Source organism: Cavia porcellus, unplaced genomic scaffold, assembly GCF_034190915.1.
Source record: "Cavia porcellus strain 051 isolate PalLab524CR breed Dunkin Hartley unplaced genomic scaffold, mCavPor4.1 scaffold_32, whole genome shotgun sequence".
NCBI lineage: Eukaryota > Metazoa > Chordata > Mammalia > Rodentia > Caviidae > Cavia > Cavia porcellus.
Window position 1 is genome coordinate 10,022,719 of NW_026947515.1, and position 12,317 is coordinate 10,035,035.

Below are 12,317 nucleotides of genomic sequence, written 5' to 3' on the forward strand. Positions count from 1 at the left end.
TAATAGATGCCATCTTGAACTTTGAATTTAACTAGTGCCCTGTATTTCACCCAGAAAAATGGAAAATTACTCACTGTTGAAGCCCGGAGAAAAGCAAAATGAGCTGTACCCAAAGAAAAAAATTAACCTGCTCAACAAAAGAAGCAGAATACAGTTGTCATCCAACCATTATTATAAGATTCTAGCTAAATGATTTCCAACAGGATCTTTTTGTGATTCTATCTTTTAAAACATCTGTAACTTTCCAGTTCAGAGCCTCTTGTTTAGATCCTGATATGGGGGTGGGGGTTCTGTATACAGGTGGTCCTGAGACCAGCTATGAAATTCCACATTTCTCAATTGGGTTCCTATATTGGCTTCCTATATTATTGTTCCCAAACTCAACTCAAGCTGCAGAAACCTTTACTGACACAAGCACACCTCAGGATTAAATGACAGTGCCACTGAAATGAAAGAATAATTGTGAAAAAGAAAAGAGAAAAAAGACAAACACCATATGCTATAATGCCCACCTATTTTCCCAAACAATGAAGAAGCTGAAACAGGAGAATGGGCTTGTATTCAATGACAGCCTAACCTGCATAGTGAGTGCAAGGCTGGCCAGAACTCCAAAGTGAGACTATGTCTTTAAATCAAAAAACTAAAATGAAAAAAACAACAACAAAGTAGACAGAAAGGCGATTGAAAACAAACAAAAATAGAGCTGAGTGAAATTTGACTTATGTAAAATGGTAATTATTGAATGATGCTGGCAGAGGAAAGAAGGCCAGGTAGTGGCATGCAGTGGCATTCTGGAGGCAGTGACAAACACAGGCTTAGGAATGGCACCTATTGTGCTACAGCACAGCAGTGACCTCCTTCCTCCAATACATTTGCAGTTCACTAGAATGAGGACTTCTAAAAGCTCATGGAAATGTTAAACTCAGGGCAAACAAACAGCTTGAAATTCAGGCTTTGAAACAATGCCTTTAGCAGACATTTCATATTTAAATTGAGATAAGAGAAATATAATCCTGCCCTGCTTGATATCAAATGCACCATTTAATGGCTGACAACATTGAGAAATGAAGTCACAAACCAAAAGAAGTTCAAACATTGTGTTAGAAAAAAAGAGAGAATAGCTCTGAATTTTCAGGAGTGATCTTCAGTGTTTTGGCCACAGTCATATTGTCAGGGGTCATTTATACAGGATAGTCATAATGTGGGCAAACTGTGGGTCTCAAACTACAATTAATCTATAAACTTGTAGGTGCTTAACTAATATTATTCATCAGGGGAAGAAGTCAGCCAGAAAAGGTATGTGAAAAGAGCCAAGGCATTTGTGGGAACAATAGTCCAGTTGTTCTGGTCATTGATTATGGTAATTGATGCCTATCTGAACTTCCTGGAAGAGGTGGTGGTAACTTTAGTACATTTCAAGCTGTTGTTTTTCTTTTCAGGAGCATGTAGACATGGTCACTGCATCTTCACTTTCAGGTCTGGCTTTCTTCAACTGTGCCCCTAGCAGTGATTGTTGTATTTAGTTTTTTGCATTGACTCTTTGAGGTTCCAGTTCCTCTCTGATTGTATATCAATTTCTGTCTACATTGAAAACCTTCGCTAAAATCACAGTACTATTTGAATGAATAAAGTGAAATATTCATTAATAAACGCCAGGGATTTAGCTCAGCAAGCAGAAATGCCTGCCTGGATAGTGGTAGATTGTAAATTTGATCCCTAGTACCTAAAAAAAAAGTAATTTAAACTGCAAGGAAAGAAAATAATTGCATTTGTGAAAATGTAGGTTTACAAAATTTATACTAAATATGTCAATGGCAAATTAAACTGTTAATAGTCATATTTAGTATCTAAAGTTGTTGAGGCTGGGGATTGAGCTCAGTGATACAAGGAGCTGCCTGGAGAGCACAAGGTCATGAGTTCACTCCCTCATACAGAAAAAAAAATCACAGTTGTCAGTGATGCAGTGCTATGAGCACATTTATTGAAACTGATACTTGGTATTTAATTGGCTCAATGTTTCTTTTGTGATCTATGAAATACCTGCAGATAACATGGCAACTACAATGAATGATATACTGTCCCCTATAGGATTGCTATTTTCTGAGTTGTTTTTATTTTTTGTTTTCCCACAAACATGAAAGTTGAAAATGTTGGCTGATGCTAGCTAGAAACACTGTGATAATCATTTTTTCAATTTAATGATATATTTCCCTATATCCATTAAGAACATTTTATTTGCTACAATTGCTCCAAGTCAAATTGATAAACAATTCTTAAAGTTACAGGCAGCTGAGTTAGTTAGAAATACAGGCAGCCATACCGTGACAAAGTGGAATGAAATTCCTGACCTACTATGTCTGGTATGAGCGTGTGTTCTCTAAAACACAAGAATGAATTTTAGGAACAACAGAGTTGAAGAGCAGAATATATTTATTGAGAGAAAGAAAGTGATAATATTTTGCTCTAAATAGGGTATTTTGGAAGTCGAGGTGGAACCAGGGGACTTTTACCTTGAAGTGACTTTCCTTTTCCCTATTCAAGGTACCTGTGGCAAGGAAGGAATTTCAATCAGCTACTTGCATATCAGCAATGACAACTTTAACCACCAACCAAGTCAAAAACTACTTGTATGCCACCCACACTTTTCCAGAAGCAAAAGCAAGACCCCCAGTGGTCATGGGGTTCTCTCCATATTCTTAGAATAAAGGTCATTTTTGACTTTATATTCTCTTCTTTACTACACCAAAAATCCTATCAGAAAGCTTCTGTCAGGGAGAAACAGTAGGGGTTCTGAGCTGGTAGCAAAGGACTCTGTCTTTTCTAGGAATTTTATAGAATAAAATCCTTTGGTGAGATAGGTTTAAAATGGATTAGATTACTGAAGTTACTGAGGAGATAAATTAGCACAGTAGAGAAGCAGAATATAAGAAATGTAAAAGTGGCCTTTTACTTAAAGAATGTGGAGAGGGGCCCACAGCACCTAAGGGTTTGGCTTTTTTTTTTCCAACTGACTATGGGGTTATGGGGTATATGTGACATTTGACTGGATGTGGTGCTTGAGGGGAGATTGATGTCATGCGAGCGTGGATGGGAGTTTTCATTAGGCCCCTGGGAAAGAAAGAGGAAGTTGTAATTAAGGAGAATAGAGGAAGTGGCCATATGAGTAAGCATCCCTGATTTCACCTTCTTCCACTTTGAACTACCACCATGAGGTCCTGTAATTGTTTCTAGGGTAAAACACTTTGAAGTACATCCTTTGATTGGAATGAAGAAATCAAAATAAAGAATGTACTTATTGAGAGAAAGAAAGCTGCCTGAGAGAGATAAGGGGTCCTGAGCAGGTTGCTAGACACTGTCCTTTCTAGGGATGTTTATCTAGTAAAATCATGTGGTGAAATGAGCTTAAGGTGGGGAAAACTAGGAACTCACAATTCAGATGGGCATAAGATGGGTCAGAGCTATGGTACCCAATAGGATTATTAAGTTCAGGAAAAGCTGATTAAATTGGGAGCAAAGGGGGAAGGGAGTCACATAGAAAGCAGGCATTCTTAGGCAGCTGTGACTCTTCCTTTAGGGGTTTGGGAGGGTGATATCTGACTTCCTCAGTATGACAGGAACTATTTAGAATGTCAGTCTTTAGGATAAGGATACATTTCTTTGAATGGTGACACCTAACTTCCTCAGAGTGCTAGGGAACTATTTAGAATATCTATCCTTAGAATATGGATGAATTTGTTTATCATTGTCTTGAGCCTTGGCCCATAGCATGAGGTGTCAGTCTTCCCCATAGTTGCAAGGTATCTGGCCTCCTGCATTAGCTCCTTGGAGGACCTAGCCTTGGTTCATGTCAAGAGTATTTAAGTAACTCAGATGCCTGTAACAGTACTTTTTTGAAAATTGATTAGAGATGTCTTGTGCTCTGGGTGAATGATCTGGGGATGACAATGTGCAATGTATATACCATTGTTGCCCTCTGATTGACATGTTTTGAAATTCAGTTTTAGTTGATGTGCTCTTCTTTCCTTGAAATAAAATGGATTTGAAAATTAAAATCCTGAGGTAACGCTCTTCAGTACAAACACTCCTCTGTCTAGCTCAGTTCACCACTGTAGAAGAATGGCAGCTCCAGAAGTCTCTGCACTACAGTCTATCATTTGGGATCCACTCTTGCAGGAAGGGGTTCCTTTCCCTGTTTATTGTTGACTCAGAAGGAAGGCAGTAGAGCAGGAGTCAATCAGTCATGAAGGGGCAGGCTATATGAACTGTCCAATCAGGTGGGCCATTGCTGGCTGTGACCTCTGTCTATTCCAGTGTCTCAGGATGATTTATCTGTTCTGAGTATAATAATGGTAGCAAAATGCTTGCTGGATCTCATTTAGTACTTTTTATGTCCTGTGGCCTGGTTAGCAAAGATCCTGAGAGATCCTGGAACCATGGAATAGTGAGTTTGTGGATGGGAGCCCAGAAGTAGGGTGGATTGGATGAAACCGGTTACAAGTATTTAGGAGTAGTTCCGGTGTCTGGAGCCCCAGGTATTTAGTTAGCTTCAGCTCCTGAGGTCCTCCGGCATTGACCATGGGTCATTCACTGGCCCTTTTGTCTCTTGCTGTTGGCAAGGGTGATTTGGGGTCCCCAGTACCCTGGCTTCACTATGACAGCAGTAGACTCAAGTATCATCTTTGAAATTCATTGCTAGCCTGGTAACTCTACCATCTTAGGCACTGGAAGGAGCTTGGGAAGACCCTGACTATGATGCTTTTTGTAGCTTGTAGAGCAGTAATGAGCTAGGTCTCTGCTCCCTTTCCTCAGTGTAGCAGATCTAGAATGTCCAGAGTTTATTAATGTCCGTAATGCAGGGCCTCATAGCCACAATGGCTCAACTTAAACGTGGGCTTTTTTGTATTTATAGTGATCTACTTAATTTATACTATGTTCTCATATTTCCATCCTCATGACAGGTAGTGGCAAAGTTCCTGAGAATGCAGAGATGTGTACTAGTGTGCCTCAGTGGAAAAAGGCTTCCCAAACAACTCGTGAACTCCTGTGTATTATACAGATCAGTGCAAAATAATTTCTGAACATGCTTAATTATTTAGGTGGCATCCTTGCTCACAGACTAGGTTTGTGGGCACAGCCATAGAGTTTTGAAGTCTGAGAAAAATGAAGCAAATATGAAAGTGTTATCAAGGACGGGGTAAAAATTTGTGAAGGACAAATTCCAGAAAGGGCTACCTGTTAAATTCTCATCAAAAAATGCTGAAATTTAGGCATTTGCATGGACATATACACATGATATCCTTCTGAATGGAAAGGAAAAGGTGTGTCATCTCTGAATTAAGAGCTGATTTATTGGCTTGCTTTTTCATAGTTTAAATATGGAAATGCTCTGCAATGGAATTTACTAAGTGATGTAAAGGAGAAGCTCTAAACAGAAATTTGCAGTGATATCAATAGTTAGGCATGAAGGGTTTCCTGCTGAGGATCGATCAGAGGAGCATGGAAAGGGTGTGCAAGTGACTGACAGAATGCAGGAAGCCAATAGCAGGACACACAACAGAGATGATCTTCACTGAAATTCAGGTAGTTCTTAGAGTAAGTGTGAAGTTAAAGTTGGGTTCTGATTGCTTTCTTGAGTTGATCAACACCAGCTCTGGCAACAATCAGTATTTCACAACCTTGCCAACCCATGAATTTTCTGTTCCATACTTGAGATCTAATTTGGATTATCTCTAATTATGCCCCAGTGTCATGAAGGTAAAATGTGGATTTTTTTTGTACCAAGGATCGAACTCATGACCTATGCTTTCCAGGCAGGCATTCATGCCACTGAGCTAAATACCCAACTATGAACGTGTTTTCTTTGTTGTATGGAAGATATCCACATTGTTTCCCAGAAAGTGTCAATATTGTTGGAATTTTTCCATATTATATGGCTATAATTTTTAAAAACAAACCAAAGGTGTCTTATGCAGTCTCTTTTCAAGTTTTGCTTTGTCTTTGGGGTGTCACAGTCAGGGTTTCTCTATTTTAGACAGCTCTGTAACTTAGGATAGCCCCAAATTCAAGGAAGAAGTCCCTCACCAGCCTCACAAGATATATTCCTTATATCTGAATTGAAAGTGAACGCTTGGTGAAAGTGAGCTATAAATTACAGCTGGGGCCTGGTTCCATTTTATATACTTATTTTTTAAAAACAGCATTTCCCACTAACGTTTGGGTTATTATTTGTGTACCATATTGGATGGTATTTATGTTTTGTTCTATGAAACCAAGTTCATGTTTCAAAATGCTGCTGAAGTATATTAAGAACAAAGTACTCTCTGGCCTAAATGAGATTAGAAGAGACATTATCTGCAGGCTATCAAAGTGATTGGTGAGATTTTTTTTTCCTTTTTTTAAATTTTGAAAGTGGTAAAATACAACAGAACAAGGCAGAATATGGCCAACTAAGATCACACAGTGAAATTGGTACACAACTTCACAACTGGTTACTGCGTTAACAGTAATAGGTATCACAGTATATTTTATTATCTTTATAATAGTTGTTCTTTTTTTTTTTTGTCTTTTTCCTTTTTATCTGTACCGGGGATCGATACCACGACTGTCTGCTTGCAAGGCAGGTGCTTATGCTGCTGAGCTAAATCCCCAGCCCCAATAGTTGTTCTTTCAAACACGTATATCAAAATGAGATGAAATACAGAACATTATAGTACTTATCAAAACAGAATATTGAATAGAGCAATACCATTAATCAGAAAAGAGCAAAACAGTAATAAAAATATTTGCCTTCAAAGAGACAGTAGAAGGAAGTCCCCCTTATTTGTTATCGTCTGCTTCCCAGGAGTCGCTCAGATTTCTGGTTCCCATTTGCTAACGGGGGGGGGGGGTGACAGGAGAAGAAGGTTAGGGAAGTGGGATGTTTTATTCTAGGTGGTGCATCAGTAGGTTCACTATTGCTTGGTAGGGACACAGGCTGGTTGTTTTGTTTCACAGCGTCCTAAGTTCCCACATGGCATGGATCTCAGGAACTGCTGCTAGTTCTCCCGCTGGAATTCCGCATTCTCCCAGACCTCCACCACTTACCAGGGAGAAGTGGTGCTTGCTTGCCTTCCAAGTGTCCTAAATTCCAGCATGTCATGGATCTCAGGAGCTGCTGCTGGTTTGCCCCTGGATAGGCCACAGTCTGGCACATCATCACCACTTACCAGGGAAGGGAGGTGCTTGTTTGGCTTCCCATTTGATTGATGGGATATTTATCTGCTTCTGTGCTTTGTGGATGCTGGTCCAACAGGCTTCTCACTGTGAGCTCTGCTTTAGAGAATACACGGGGAATATTGCAGTGACTCAGCCCAAGAATCAGTGCTCCTACTTCACTGTTACATTAGCAGTGAGTTGCAATCTAGCATCAAATTAGCTGTCTTCAAAAATGTGTATATATACAAAATTAATGACCAAGACATGGATTTAAATTTGAAAAAATCACTCTTCATTCAGCTGTTTTCTTTGGTTGTATTTGTTTAGTTTTGTTTTGTTTTATTGAGACAAGCTTTCTATATGTATAAAAGCTAGATTTGAACACCCTAGAATTGCCCTGAATTCACTGAAACCATCCTGCCTCAGCCTTTTGAGTTCAGGGCCTAGAATTGCCCTGAACTGACTGAAACCATCCTGCCTCAGCCTTTTGAGTGCTGGCATTATAGATATATACCACCACACTTTGATTTTGATTCAGATTTGTAGGAGAGAATTTAAGATATCCCAAACCTGGTGTCTCAATGTTCGTGTGAGAAATATATGTATGATCCTTTAGGAGGTGGTGACCTTTGAGGATGTGGTCGTGAACTTCAGCAATGAGGAGTGGACTTTGCTGAGTCCATCCCAAAAGAACCTCTACAGAGATGTGATGGGCGACACCTTTAGGAACATGACTGCAATAGGTAATGACAAAATACTCTTGTCACTCATGCTGTCAGAATGTTGTATGTTGCTGTTTAATTAAAAACTATGTGAAAATATTTTTAAAAATAGCTCAGACCTGGACACATTATGTCATAACTCTAAACAAAATCTATTAATTTGTTTGTATTATTCTAATGAGCACTGGTATTTCTATGTCTACAATTCAGGAGGACTTGGGGATATCCAGGAAGCTGAAAAAGAATGCAAAATTTACTGGAGATACTTAAGGTAATTTGCACTCATAAGGAGAAGGAATGTTCCTGAGTAATTAGTGAGTCAGCAGAAAAATACCACCAAAGAAATGAGGCACCATTCAATTTATTGTCAGTAATATTCTCCGAAGACGTGTAAGCTAGGGTATGTATAATGAGTGGATTAAATCAAGAAAATGTATGACAGTGCATATAGATGTGTATGAAAGGCATACACTTTGAGTTATGACATTCTCTCTTCAGTTTTTCTACCCATATATACATGTGAATACAACACACTCATCATCTAATCATTGCTAAGATTGCAATAGAATTTGAAATAAAATGGAGTTCTTGTGTTTCCAAGCCATGCTCTAAAGAATCAGCCATTCTGACTAAAATTCTTAGAAGGCTGGTAGAATGTTAATTGCACTCATTCTGAATATCAGTGTGCAGTTGTCTCTAGAAATTGATCCCCTCATTCTTTTCCTGGATATATTTTTAAAAATTCAAAATGCACATAAAATACTGATACATGCTTACTCATATATAAAGCAGATCAAGTTATAATAGATCAGGCCTTGAAGAAGCTTATCTATCTATCACTGAATTTGTGGAGAAGGAAAATGTTAATAGACTCTTTGTGATTGTGCATTCTTGTAAATCCAGCACACTAGGAATCGGATTTTGCAGAACTGCAAATTCAAGTTCAAACGTCACAGCTTAATGATCAGTGAAAATGTCTTAAAACATATTTAAAAAGCTATAGATTTTATGCTAATAGCTGTTGTTCATTCCCAGCATGGAAAAGAAAAAAAATGTGTTATATAATGTTAAAAAATAAAGAATATAATGTCATTTGCCATAAGAAATAGGTGGTTCTTTCTCCCATCAATTCGGTGAAATAGCTCAGCTATGAAACCTAAAAGTTCACAGGGTTTGTCTTAGATGAGAAACCAAAATATAAATTGTGGAATAAAATGAAAGAGTTAATAGAGAAAAATAAGACTGACCATATGGAAAAGGGAACTACAGGTTAAGGGCAGAAGGGAGATTGTGATGGGGAAACATATCATAATGATCTGTATGTGATACACATATGTACCCATGCCCAAAGTGAAGATAAAGATTCTGCATTTCAAAAGGTACCAAATTTTAAGATTTCCAAATGTGTACCTGTCTTTTGGGAGTGGTTGTTTTCAACATGTCTTACAAGTCCATTCTGTTACTTCATGGTCAGAGTTTCTTAGCAGGCATTAAAAACAGAACTTTACATTAATGCACTCATTAAACTGAGACCCATTTCACTGTGAATGTTTCTTTTTTATTTAATGTAAGGAAAGACTAAAAAAACAAAATAAGTAGAAATGACACCACTTTCAAAGTGAAAATAAACAGTAAGAAATCTAAAGACAGTGATGACATATGCTGCTCATAGAAATAGTTAATGAAATACAAAAGTGAAACATATGATGTGGGGATTCAAACAGTGAGACTGCAAACAATTTTGTTGAAATCTCCAAAAAAACTTAGTAATATGTTTATCAATCCAATACATGATTTTTTTTTTTTTTTACAGAAATGACAATGTAGGGAAATCCTATGGACATACATCTTGGAATCAGTGTAAAGAAGTAATCCTTTGTACTGCAGAAGGTAATGTGAATGTGAAAGAAGCAGAAACACACCACGATGTTCAGATCCATGAAAAATATGGCAGTGAGGAGAAATCCTATGAATGTCAGCAATGTGGAAAAGGGTTCACCAAATCTCGATATTGTAAGCAACATGAAATAATTCACACTGGAGTGAAACCATATGTATGTAAGAAATGTGGGAAAGCTTTTAACACACGGGCAAATTATCAAATACATGAAAGAATTCACACTGGAGAGAAACCCTATGTATGTAAGCAATGTGGGAAAGCTTTTAACACACAGACAAAGTGTAAAATACATGAAAGAATTCACACTGGAGAGAAACCATATATATGTAAGCAATGTGGGAAAGGTTTTACCCAACATGGAGCTTGTAAGCAACATGAAAGAATTCACACTGGAGAGAAACCATATGTATGTGAGCAATGTGGGAAAGCTTTTAACACACATGCATATTGTAAGGTTCATGAAAGAATTCACACTGGAGAGAAACCCTATGTATGTAAGCAATGTGGGAAAGCTTTTAACACACGTGCACATTGTAAGGTTCATGAAAGGATTCACACTGGAGAGAAACCCTATGTATGTAAGCAATGTGGGAAAGGTTTTACCCAACATGGAGCTTGTAAACAACATGAAAGAATTCACATTGGAGAGAAACCATATGTATGTGAGCAATGTGGGAAAGCTTTTAACACACGTGCACATTGTAAGGTTCATGAAAGAATTCACAGTGGAGTGAAACCATATGTATGTAAGCAATGTGGGAAAGCTTTTAACACATGGGCAAATTGTAAAATACATGAAAGAATTCATACTGGAAAGAAACCCTATGTATGTAAGCAATGTGGGAAAGCTTTTAACACATGGGGAGATTTTAAGAAACATGAAAGAATTCACACTGGAGAGAAACCCTATGTATGTAAGGAATGTGGGAAAACTTTTAACATGGGCAAATTATAAAGTACATGAAAGAATTCACACTGGAGAGAAACCCTATATATGTAAGCAATGTGGGAAAGCTTTTAACACACGGGCAAACTGTAAAATACATGAAAGAATTCACACTGGAGAGAAACCCTATGTATGTAAGCAATGTGGGAAATGTTTTACCCAATATGGACATTGTAAGCAACATGAAAGTTTACACTCAAGGTAGAACCAGTATATATAATCATCATGAGAATTTTTTGAGTACAAGTACGTATTGCATAATGCATGAAAAACTTCACACTAGACAGAAAACTTATATATGTAAGGAATGTGGAAAAGGTTTTAGCAGAAATGCTCATTGTCCAACACATGAAAAAATTTACAATGTTGAGAAACCCTGTTTATGTGAAGAATGTGGGAAAGCTTTCACCACACATGGATTTTGTAAAATACATCAATGACTCCACTCTGGTGAGAAAACCTATATATATAACAATGTGGCAAAACTTTTACCACAGTCATTGCACAACACATGAAAGAATTCACACTGGGAAGAACCACTGGCTACGTAAGCAAGTGGAGACACTTTCAGCAGCCAGATTGCAAGTGAAATACGTGAACAAGCTCACACAAGAGATAAATCCTATGTGTTATCAGAATACTCTCAGCACACATGATCATTGTTACATATCTGAAAGAGCTCACTTTATCCTATGTACATTAACAATGTGAGAAATACGGCAATCCATGTTTGTTGTTAAATACATAGAAAAATCAGCACTCTTCAGACAGTTTAAATCTAAGTTTACTTTAAAAATTCCAAGTGGACCTGAAGAAATAATCAATACAGAAGTTTGATGTCAATATTTGTTCACAAATTTTCCAGAAATGACAAATCTGAAATGGAGCTCTACTCAAGCACATATTTTGTATGGTTTTCAGTTAATCACTTATACCTCTTTAGATTTTTTAAAGTATCTTTGTGCTTCAACATAGCATCTTATAATTAAACATGGTAAACTGAAATGGGCTTTTCACTTTCAAGTATGGATAGTGTCTATGTACTTAATATTTTGTCTTTAAACCTTAATTTTTATATTTTTGGTGAATTATTTTTATTTAAAGAAAAAAACCAAAATGTGTAGAAATAATACAGAAGTTCTGAAAAATAAACAATAAGAAATCACTAGTTGATTAGTTACATATTGTCATCTTAGAAGTAATTGTTCAAGTTACAAAATTAAAGCATACAAAGTGATATTCAAATAATGACACTGCAAACAGTTCACCTCAGTGATCCAACAAAAACTTATTAATATGCTTATCTGTTCTACAAACTTATTTTTTATCTTAAAGATGGTAAGATTAAATATGACACACAGAATAGTTTATAAGGAAACAAGTTAAGGAAACACAGGTTTCAAAGCAAGTCCACTGAGATGTTCATTTTCTATCTTACTGTGTCTAGTTTTCTTCAAAATAGTTGTTCCCATCTTCACAAGCATTGAATATACACTGAACATTATAGAACTAATCAAATAATTACAGGATGATAAAGGCTTTTTTGATCTTCAAG

The 12,317-nt window shown here is 37.2% G+C and overlaps 1 protein-coding gene across 1 annotated transcript; it reads left to right on the forward strand.

Moving 5' to 3' along the window:
• Window positions 1–10,027: 10,027 nt before the first annotated feature.
• On the forward strand, window positions 10,028–10,967 carry LOC134474495 (zinc finger protein 709-like; the record flags this gene model as incomplete). The annotated part of the gene is made up of 2 exons (XM_063242667.1): window positions 10,028–10,694; window positions 10,777–10,967. Coding segments are annotated over 2 exons (858 nt in total), but the record flags the coding sequence as incomplete, so codon positions are not given.
• Window positions 10,968–12,317: the final 1,350 nt, after the last annotated feature.